This window comes from Nannospalax galili, unplaced genomic scaffold, assembly GCF_000622305.1.
Source record: "Nannospalax galili isolate Female #2095 unplaced genomic scaffold, S.galili_v1.0 scaffold299, whole genome shotgun sequence".
NCBI lineage: Eukaryota > Metazoa > Chordata > Mammalia > Rodentia > Spalacidae > Nannospalax > Nannospalax galili.
The window spans coordinates 2,945,376-2,956,815 of record NW_008343973.1 but is presented as its reverse complement, the minus strand read 5'-3'; the positions used below and the strand labels follow the sequence as shown (position 1 = coordinate 2,956,815).

The 11,440-nt window shown below is 44.2% G+C and overlaps 1 protein-coding gene across 1 annotated transcript in view; it reads right to left on the bottom strand.

Annotated features, from left to right (window-relative positions):
* Positions 1-8,947, bottom strand: part of LOC115071575 — a 52,077-nt gene extending 43,130 nt beyond the window's left edge. Inside the window, exon 1 of the mRNA XM_029567014.1 lies at positions 8,731-8,947. Within this exon, the coding sequence (XP_029422874.1) occupies positions 8,731-8,947 (217 nt within the window). The remainder of the gene's footprint in view (positions 1-8,730) is intronic.
* Positions 8,948-11,440: the final 2,493 nt, after the last annotated feature.

Here is an 11,440-nt window from a genome sequence, read left to right as displayed (position 1 = left end):
AGACTCACCAATGGGTCTGTTACAGTCAGAGAGGCTTAAGCGCTGGGGGCTCTTTTGTGTCTACAATTAAGTAGTGTCTTGAACATTTCAAAAAAGCTAGAATAAAGGGTTTTGAATGTTCTTACTATAAAGAAATAATAGTTTTAAAAGTTTGAGGCAAGTACTTATTGGAAAAACATGTAGAAGCAAAACAAGTTATTCAAATGATTAATAAAAGGAAAGAGAGAGCAAGGAAAAGGGGAAAGGGAAGGAAAGACACAGTGTTGGGTTAACACTAACCCACAGTTGCAGCCCAGGCAAAATGTGGGGCTATGTAGTGATGGGTGAGTGGAAGGGCAGAAAGGGCTGGTCTTGTCAACTTCTGCTCTGCATACGAACAGCTGGCTTTCCTTCCCTCTGGCCCACTAGATCAGTTATATAAGTCTCACATTTGTCTCCCCCATCATCTCATGGTTGTCTGAAGTGCAAAGTGCCTTGAGTCTCAGGCTTAAGAGCCGGTCATCTATTTTGATTTAAATGCCTTCTGTGTTTCTTTCTCTCCCCCTCCTCCTGTTTGCCATTACCAGAGACTGAACCCCAGGACCTCATACATGCTGGTCAAATGCTCTACCACTGAACTACATACTCCAGAGGCAATAACTAATTCCCTTTTTTCTTTTGTTTCTGGTGCTGGGGACTGAACCCAGGGCCTCCTGTGTGCTAGGCAAGCACTGTGCTATTATACAACTTCCTAGCTCATTTCCCCTCCCTTTTGGGGTACATTAACATTTAAGGAGCTTATTAATCATTCAAATCATTGATCAAATATACATTTTGAAATAGCAACTGACACCCAGTGGTTGCCATTCAATACTGGGAACAGCACAGGTTAAGATGGAAGCAATGGGTACCAGACTCACTTGCAAGAGATTTCCTTTGATGAAACAGCTGCTGAGCCCCTATGATCCACCGTCTTCTCTAACCATTTACCTCTTTGATTGAAAGGAATCAGTTTAATGGGTAAGATAATTATAGATTCAAATGTAAGCATAAGGGAATAAATCAGAATTTAGAAGTTCATCTGCAATAGATGGATTTTGAAAGATAACTCATATGCCTGATGTTTCCAAGAGGCATTAAAATGCACAGGAATGGAGGTAGGAATCTTTCGCCTGTGTTCAGTTGCTTACTCTGTTGTACACTACTCCATCTTGTGGTTGAACAAGGGAACTAATAGTTAAATATTGGGACACTACTCACCTTTAATGTTGAAAACCAGAGTACTGGAGCTGCCCTCCCTGTCTGTGGTGCATACATTCTGAAACCCCAATGGATACCTGAAACTCAGATAATACCAAACTCTACAACCTACGCTTTTTCCTAACAATAACTTATAATACACCAGAACAATCTTAGCATTCTGTAATAAAATTAGTGAATGTGCTCGCTTTCTAAATATCTTGTGTTCCCCTTTTCACCGTCGGGAAGCCTTTTACTGCTTCTCCCTGCATGTCTGAATCGCAAATTGGGGCCATTGTTAAATAAGATAAAGGTTACTTGGATCCAAGCCCTGTGATACCACTATATCTAGTAACCAAGATGGCTAACAAGCTGTGCAAAGGGATAGTTCATATTCCAAACAGAACACAGTGCTTCAATACAAGACTGTCATGCTACTAAGGAAGGCAGGAAGTTTATGTGAGTTCAAGGCCAGCCTGGTCTACATAGTGAGTTCCAGGACAGCTGGGGCTTGGGAGACCCTGTCTCAGAAAGACCAAAAAAAAAAAAAAAAAAAAAAAAAAAAAAAAAAAAAAAAAAAAAAAAAAGTATGAACGGTCTATTTCTGGAATTTTCCATTTCATATTTTGGATCACAGCTGCTCTTAGGTAATTGACACAATGGTAAGTAAAACTTCAGACAAGGGGAACTACTATATTCTAATCACTTGGAAGTTATGAATGACTTTTTTTTTTTTTTTTTTTGGTCTTTTTGAGCCAGGGTCCTCCTGTAGCCCCAGCTGTCCTGGAACTCACTATGTAGACCAGGCTGGCCTTGAACTCACAGAGACCTATCTGCCTCTGCCTCCTGAGTGCTAGGATTAAAGGCAGACACCACCATGCCTGGCCTGAATAATCTTTAAAAATTCAAACCATATAAAATTATGAACAAGATTTATAAATTTCTAACCATATATAAAAGAAAAAAAGAAAGTTTTAAAAAATTGTTCATAAAATTCATAGTCTAGAGATACCTACACATTTGTGTCTTGGTACATGAATGCAGTCACGTACGAATTTCCTTAAATTAGAATTGTATCTAAGAAGGTAAGAGCCACTGGTGGTTTTGTTTCCTTTTTCTTCAAATGAATTACTATCTCAACCCAATTTAGGAAGGGGAGCCAGTCAGTATTTAATCACATTAGACAGTATTAGAGTATTCTCATGGTAATTAGGGTAATATAATCACCAGTCTCCTTAGGCATGTACTTCTTGATTTGCTAAAGGGAGGACAGGGAAGTATCAATGAGATACAAAAGTTAAATTAAAAATTTTCATAAAAATTTAGGCTTTCTGGGCTAACAGAATTTTTCTTTCATCTCCAGACCCTCTGGCCTTGCACTGGCTCATGTGCTTATGTTGTTCACCTGGGAATGGTTTTGGCTTACAAACAGATGGATTACATGGTTCTTAAATTCTCCTCCATCAGAGTCACTTAATGCTGCTGTTCCCATCCTGAGGAATCTTTCTTGTTGTTGTTTTTGAGACAGGGTCTCACTATGTTGCCTTGGTTGGTCTTAAAATCCTGAGCCAATGAGCTAAGCAATACTTCTGCTTCAGCCCCCCGAGTCCTGGAACGACAGGTACACACCACTGCATGTTTCTCTCCTGAGAACTCTTGATTAGAGTAACCACTGAAATAACCACTGAAAGCAGTGGTTCTCAGGAACGTAGGAGGTGGGTCCAGAAACTCATCTTAGCAAAGTTCCAGGTGCTGCTGGTGTACACTTCACTCTGAGGCTTACTGGGGCTGGAGAGATGGCTCAGTAGTTAGGAGACCAAATTGCTTACAGAGGACTGGGCTTCAGTTCCCATAGGAGGTGAGGTGGCTTGCAACCACCTCTAATTCCAACTCCAGGGGATCTGATGCCATGGGCACCTGACATTTGTGGGTAGAGACACAAACATAATTAAAAATAATTTTTAAAAAACCTTTATAGCCGGGCGTGGTGGCGGATGCCTTTAATCACAGCACTTGGGAGGCAGAGGCAGGTGGATCTTTGGGAGTTCGAGGCCAGCTTGGTCTACATAGTTGAGTTCCAGGACAGCTGGGGCTACAAGGAGACTCTGTCTCAAAAAGACAAACGAATAAACAAAAAACCTCAAAACAAAAAAACCCTTCCTTTTTCTTATTCACACATCTTTCACTCTTGTCATTGATTCAATTTTTCCCTTCACTCAGGATTAGGTTACAAGTTGGCTATGATCCCAATATGGTTTATTTATTAAGTTTATTATTAGCAGTCTTGATCAATTTTGGAATTGGCTTTCAACTCAGTCCAACTTAATCTGATCATTCAGACCAATGTTTCTCCACGTCCACTGCTAGTACCCTGGTCCAAGCCACCATCATGTCACTTGACTTGGTGCAGTAGCCTCCTGTGTGGGCTCCCTGCTTCCATCAGGCCTCTGTAGCAGTTCCCTAACACAGGCAAAGGCAGGCCAGCACGTCCTCAGGTCACATCGCGAGTCCTCTCTCATCAAGAAAAACCAGAGCCTTAAATGACTTCAGTAGACTGCCCCAAGCTGTTTGCTGAACAGGATACATGTGTACTACCTTCCTGTGCTGTAGGTCTGGGCTTGTTCTCAACTGACTAAAATCAAGGTGTGGGCTGGGGACCAGAGTGCCAGCAGTGGAGGTAGAGAGGGCAGATTCATTTGATTGATCGATCAAATCAAGTTGGGGAGGGAGACCAGGTCAGCCTATGAGGAGAGGATGAGAGGATGAGCAATTCCCTGCATCTTTTGGATGGACTCAGCCCCAGGACGGAAGTGTGGAAAGCTGAGTTCAGGAGCCAAAGCAGCAAGTCTGTAGAGGGCAAAGAAGTGGAGAGGACAGAGCTGAGCACTCTAGCCCCACACTCTGGTGCCCTTCCAGCAGGAGGCTGGTCAGTTTGTCTCTCAGGAACAGAGACTCAGGGCTTCCCAAAGAATTCTCAGCATAGACAGTTCAAGTTGGGTTTTTTGTGCTGACCTGTAACCAGAGTCCTAAGCAACTCTTGTGACCATGGACTGCAGTGCAATATTTGGTACCCTGCTATCTACTGAACACCACCATGAAAACTACCATCTCCTCACCTCATTTCAAACAAGTAATATCCTGAGATCACATAAGAGAAATTCATTTGAATAGTGGGGCTCCCTGGGAAGGGAGTGGGGAGCAGTTTGCTCCAGCGAGTAAGAACAACATTCTTGGTAGAGAAGGTTAAAGTGAGGCTGGGTACAGCTGGGGAGGGTTCCGGGAGCATCTTTCATTTATCTCACAGAAAGACCTCACACGATGAAGTCTGGTCCCCTGAAGGGGTTTCAATCATTTTTCAGAGGGCAACCAAAACCTGCGAAAATGAAAAAAGGAACAAATTTGGTATTTTCCTGCAGTTTTTACAGATGATCTAAAAGTGAACCTTTCACCAAAGTTTAGGAGCAGTGATTTCAGGGATAACACATTGAGGCCCAGTCCCTCCGGGCTAGCATACCACCTTCTGGTGGGCATTAATAAATGCCAACAAGGGGCTGGAGAGAGGGCTGAGCAGTTAAAAACACTGGCTACTATCACAAAAGACCCCAGTTTGGTTTTAAGTACACACATGGTGGCTAACAACTACCTGTAACTCCAGTCTCAGGTGATCTGACACCCTTTTCTGGTTTCCGTGGGCACTGCATGCACATGGGGCATCTACATACATGCAGGCAAAAACATATAAAAGCAATAAATAAAACATTGTTTAAAAGGAGAGCTGGTGATGGTCAGTGTTCTCTCAGGAGCCATCAAGAGTAAGATCTGTGTTCACAAGTCCACAGGAGGGCACAATCCTAACTTTGATAAATGCTAGCCCACAAACAGCCCCCCATTTACTACCTTAATCTACTACCATTTACTACTTTAATCCTGAACCCCATGCTTTCCCTTCTCTTCATACTGAAAATAAAGCCTACATTTCTAGGCAAGGCCTCAACCTTCAGACTTAGTACAGAACAGAGAGGTCAGACTATAACTTCTGTTCTTGTCTTTTTGTTACTTGATGTTAATCAATCATTTCTCAACCATTAGTCAGACAAGCTCCTTCCAAGAACTTTTTTGTAGAAGCAGAGACCCGTTTCTTAACGTGATTATGTTCATTCTGTTACCAAGCCAGATATGCGGGATGCCAATCACACGTGGGATGACAAATTTTTGAAAAGAGAAGGTCAATGTGGAGATGGAAGACCAAGTCTCTGATGTATCCTCAATTGAGGATATAGTTTGGGATATTTATGAGAAACAAAAGAAGTCAAGTGATTTAAAGCATGGGAGAGAGAGGGAGGTGGAATGCCCAGTGGTTTACACATGTGAAATCAATCTTCATGGTTCTTCATGGAATGTGTGCTCAGAAAATTTGTGGCTTTAGCATGATCTGAGGGAAGAGTTTTTGGCTTCCTGCAGCAAAGTCACTGATTGGAAACCTGCACAGGCCCAGCTAAAGGTGGTGGTTTCAAAAAAACTGATTCCAAGTCCCTGAAATCTAGGTAACCGTTGTCATAACCACAGAGATGTCATATGCAGCAAGGTTAGTGGGAGACTCAAAACATATTGCTCTGCTGCATGACCTCCAGAACTGCACTACCCCTATGCCAAGTGAAAGTTGTCTTGAACACTCTACATTTGCCTAGAGGCAACCGCTCAAAAGGTTGCACTTGATCACCTGGCTCATTGACACATATCTCCAAGCAGGGCTGTTTTTACCAGACATTTTGAAATCATAAGCGGGGATGAACCTTGATGGAGGACTGCCCTGATTGGTGGCAAGGCCATGACTGGTCCAGATCACAAGCTTGATCTGTCTATGATTGGTACTAGAGGTACCAAGGCCATGACTGGTCAAAGAAATGGCTGTGCGTGAAGTCTTCTGCTACCTAAGCAGGTTGCTTAGACTCACTCAGTGAACGGATTGGAGACACCCGTGACTGCTCCTAATGCTGCAAGATCAAGTACAATAACAACTTCTCTTGAGTGGCCTCTCCTGGTCTACTGTCAGTAGTGCAGGCTGAGTGGGAAACAAAGCAGTAGAGACACCAGAGAATAGTGGAATTGGGGTGAGAGTGGGCTTATTAGCCGAACAAGTGCCAGCCTGGTGGCAGCAGCAGCCCTCTGGTGGTGGCTGGATCCAGCAGGTGCATCCAACCTGATTTCTTCCTGGGTTCTATGCATACCACTTTGTGGCTTGACAGCTGAAGATCCCACAGGTGACTTGGGGGGATCTGATATTGGGGACCTGACATTGATCAACCCACTGGTACCCCTGTGCCCTATAGTGGCTGGCACCATTTTTGATACTGGGCGCTGGGCTCCCAAGCTATGCTTAGACCAGCACCCAGTTCCTGAACCCCTCCTGCTTTACAATACAGAGTGCTGCCAAAAGCTTTAATGCCAAAGAAGCAATGGAGGCAGAAGCTTTGGGCCTGTCCACCAACAGTGACCACAGGCCAGAATCCTCTGCCCAGATGGAGAACCCATCAGCCCCCAGGGAGATGCCTGCTCCCGAGGGACCCTGGAAGTGCCCTGTGCACAGTGCCTGGATGGCCTTCTGGGAAGGGAAAGAAGGAATGCGGAAGCAGAGAAGATGAGAGCTGAGAGCTGATAAGGGCTGTAAACAGCTAGAGAGGAGAACCTGGGGCTTTGGTCACTAGAAGAGATGGTAGGTATTCCCTCTTCTGCTAAACCTCTCTAGACACGTCCCCACAGACACACAGAGCTGTGTCGTCTAGGTGACTCTGAATACAGTCAAGTTGAAACGGAAGATTAACCATTACAGGTCCTGAAATCAAGGCCAATAAATACATGGACTGTAGCAGTAGAGGGCTGCCATTGGCTGTTGCCTGTTGCTATCAACACTGAGGGAATTAACAGCCAGAGAGCAGCATTTGAAGAGCTTCTTGTCTACCAACGATCTCCACCATGGTAGAAAAAAGAAGCCTGGAGACAGCTGACTGGTGGCAGGCGTAGTGGAGTTTAGTGGTTTTTACAGTTTAGTTTAAAGATTACTTAACAGCTTTTGGTAATGAGTTTAATTGTTAAACAAGTCTTTCAACCAAAGTCTTAGAAGAAAATAAATTGATAGCTGACAGTTTTTACCAAAGTAAAAAGTATTGGTATTTTTAGCAATACCAATAATCAGAAGTATTAACTTATTGCCTCTTTGGGAGGGGATGTTACAGCCTTTCCACTAAACACTGATATTTATAAAACAACATAATCTCTTATAAATAGCTGTAAGTTCCTTCTGGGGAACTATCTAAATATGGTTCTGGTGGCTAAAAAGCTGAACGCAGTCCATGTGTGTAGATTTGTAGGTTTCTTGAGCCTGAGCTGGCCTACTTATTTCAATAGGTATGTACACACCTGATCTAAAACATCAAATTACCTCAACATTTCTATCATTCATGTCTGTGTCACTGAGTAGCCCAGGAACTTTGTGTCAAAGGAGATCAATGTATTGAATGAGCATCATTTTTTTCCAGAAACTACTAGCTCACACCATCTCCATTATTTCAAATTCTGAGGCTGCTGCACTTTTATTGAACTGAATGTCAAGAGGTTCAAGAGAATCATACAAACAATTACAGAGCACTTCCAATGGTCTAAGTGGTTCATGTGGACTGCAGTGAAAACTTCCAGTAACGGGAGATGGGCTGCTTTGCCCCCCACCTCACAGATGAGTCGCTGAGGTTAGGGGTCAACCTGCCTGGCATTTTAGTGGCTCATAGCACTGACACTGGTGCCAAGACTCCAGGTCTAAGCTTGGCCTGGGCACTCACTGGCTATAAGGATTAGGGCAAGCTGCTTGACAGCTTCAGCGATGACTTTCTCAGTATCTACTTTATAGGTTACTGTGACTACCAGGACCTCTTCTCAATGGGCATGTCAGCTAGGCCTATCTCTTCCTTTCTCTGCTGTTTTTCCTTGTGCATGCCTCACTAGTCTTCTAGCCTCTAGACCCTTCTAGGTCCCAGTCTCTTGCCTCCAACTGTGGGCCAAAACTGTTAGGGACTTGTGCATCAGCCATGCAAACCCTGGTCTCCTTGGTATCTTACTCCTCCCCTTTCCCTGCTTTTCAGAGGTTCTACCCCGTGAACTGCATGATCTTGAGAACTGCACCACCTACAGTTATCTGTGCAGTTGAGCTGAGGAACATTTCTCCCTCCAACTTCTCTGCCTTCTGTGCTTGAGTGGGGTTCGCTTGTTTCATAGATGGTAACCTCCTCTGACGAGGTAGGTGGTCCTCCCTTTCCTGGAGCAATGACTCCCCGGCTCCATGAAGGAAAAATTTAAAGCCTTTTCTCTGGGGCTCTGGGTTCCCAAACTGTTCCCCATGAAGGTAAGATTTAACAAGGCTCAGATGTTTTCATTCTATTAACTACGGTGACCATCTTGTCAGAATTATGGTGGAAACCTCAGGTCGCATAGCAAGTTCCAGGCCAGTTTGGCAGTTCCCACCTGGCAGTGCGGTCACTCCATGGCACTTCAGGCCCCTCCATGCTCCAAACCAGCTTCCACACTCAGCTCTTCCCTCCCCGCAGCCCCCAGGCCTACCAGGCTGCTTACATCTGAGGTTCCCTTTTCCTCTTTGCCGCTCACTGCCTCCAGATGTCCTCCCCTGCCTCAGGTCGTGATCATCTTCCGAGGCCAACTTTGGTCTTCCTCCTGACTTCATCGTAACAGCACACCAAGCTTCCACATGACTTTGCCACCTCTCTGACTGTGGTTGATGTGAAAATCAGATGGTCAGTACCCCAGTCAGCACCATGCTGCTCCCAGCATGCCAGATAAGGCAAGAGCCCAGTCAGCAGTCACAAAGACTAGCAAAACCACCCAGTACCAATGCTATCTCCACAGATTCATGCCACACAAAGGACTGATGCCACTTCTCAGATCGAGGCTGAATAGACATGGCTGATGTTCAAAGCCAAACACAATTGTCACCAGAGTGACTGCTGTATGGTAAGAATCACAGAAAGCTCACTTTCTGCATCCTTATATTAAGATGCACTGGGTGTGGTCACAGGAATACTCAGTCACATGCTTTCATCATTGTGGTCTCTTGTTTCATGTTTTCTTACTGTATAAGGACTTGGTGTTACCTAGAACTTACCCGAGACTTTTAAAAGCAAACTTATGAAGAAATCAGCAGCATACAACCCTCCACCTATAGTGAGGAAAATGGAGACTTTGGCACTAACTTGTAAAAGAATCTCTTTACCAATTAAAGCAACTGTATTCTAATAGTTTTCTTTTTTTTTTTTCAGCCACAAAGAATGAAATTATGTCATTTGCAAGAAAATGGATAGAACGGGAGAACATTTCATGTTAAGCAAAGTAAAATAGATTTGAAGAAACAAATATGTTTTCTCTCATATGTGGGGTCTGGATTAAAAAAAAAAAAAGACATGGAAATAGAAACCAGGAAAGTTTGGGAAAACAGGAGGGGCAGAGGCAGGTAAGAAGGCGATGGGTGAGCAGGAGCAAAGTACAGGATTCACACTCAAGTGTAATGAAAGGCATTTTGTGCAATGAACGTATTGATGTGAGCGACTGTACCGAATTATCTAAAGCACTCTGCCACCAAATGCCATATTTCTTTCAAAAACCACTGCAAAATTGTGTGAAAATTAAAATGTAGAGCTCCCCACCTCCCCATTTAAGGGCTGTGGTGGTTTGAATAAGTGTCCCCCCATAGGCTCCAAGCGTGTGAACACTTGGTCAGTTGGTGGTGCTGTTGGGGAAGGCCATGGAACCTTTTGTGGCCAAGCTGGAGGAAGCACGTCCCTGGGTGGGCTCTGAGAAGTCATAGCAGCTTGCTCTCTGCTCCCAGCACCGTTTGCAGACGTGAGTGCTCAGCTTTCTGCTCTGGCTCTGGTTGCCTCCCGCCATGCCTCCCTGTCATGACGGACTCTTACCCTCTGGAACAGTAAACCCAGATACTTTTCCTTAACTGTTAGCTATGACCAAAGAGTACAGCTCTTGGTCAAATACCTGTGTGATGGGTCCAGATCTCATATGGTTTCCCCACACCTGGCCTGGGGTCCAGCCAATCCCCAGCTGTCTCTGGGGCAGCCAATAAGGGACTCATCCTGCATTCCTGCCTAAGGTCATTTACATCAGTCTTCCTCCTAGTCCAGGTACCATCACCCAGAAGTTCTTATTCCTGTTTCCTGGAGTCAAGTCCTTTTTCAAACACCTCTGGTGAAGCCTCCAGGGGGGGAGAAGATTCTTAAGGATTCTTTATTCCCCATCTGTGCTGATTCCAAATGAAACCCAAAATTAATCAACAGAGAAACCATAGTACATGGTACATATTGCTTTTCTCATTATTGTGACAAAACATCAAAGAAGAGTTTATTTTGGCCCATGATGAGGGCACAGTCTACCACAGCAGAGAAGGTCTGTAGCAGGGGCATGAAGCAGCTGGTCACATTGCACCTACAGTCAGGAAGCACAGCGAGGCAAATGCAATGCTCCTTCTGCTCTCTCCTGTCTATTCAGTCTGGATGCTGGCCCATAGGGTCCTGTGTTCACATTCAGGGTGAGTCTCCCCATTTCAGACAAACTTCTAGAAAGGCCCTCATAGACAGGCCTAGAAATTTATAAGCGATTCTAAATTCCATCAAGTTGACAATCAAGATAAACCAAAACAGTGTATACAATATTATTCAGTCTCAAAAAAAAAGATCCTGTCTATTTGACACAGTATGGATGAACTTTGAGGGCATTACACTAATTGAAAGAGACGCAGAATTGCACAATCTCACTTAGCTGGAGAATCTATGACTAGGTCTACACATCTAATGTATAGCACACACATTAGAAATCTGCTTTTCATCCACACACAAAAAAGGGAACCATTTGAGATGATATGTTAATTTGCTTGATTGTAGTAAACATTTCATTATGTGCATCAAAATATCCTATTGTACACCTTAACTGTATGAGTAAAAAACTTATAAAACCAAAATCTCAAACTGATCCAAGATGGGTCTAACCTCTTGTCCCTTCTAATCTGGTGCCTAAAGGCTCCGCTGTGACCTTCCCCAGGTGCTGTCCTCAGCAGCCACTCCCGCCTTGGGAGCTCAGCGCTCACCAGCTGTGCTGTGCTCCTGCTGCACACACGCAGCAGCTTCTGAACGCTTACCTCTCAACCCCCAAAGCA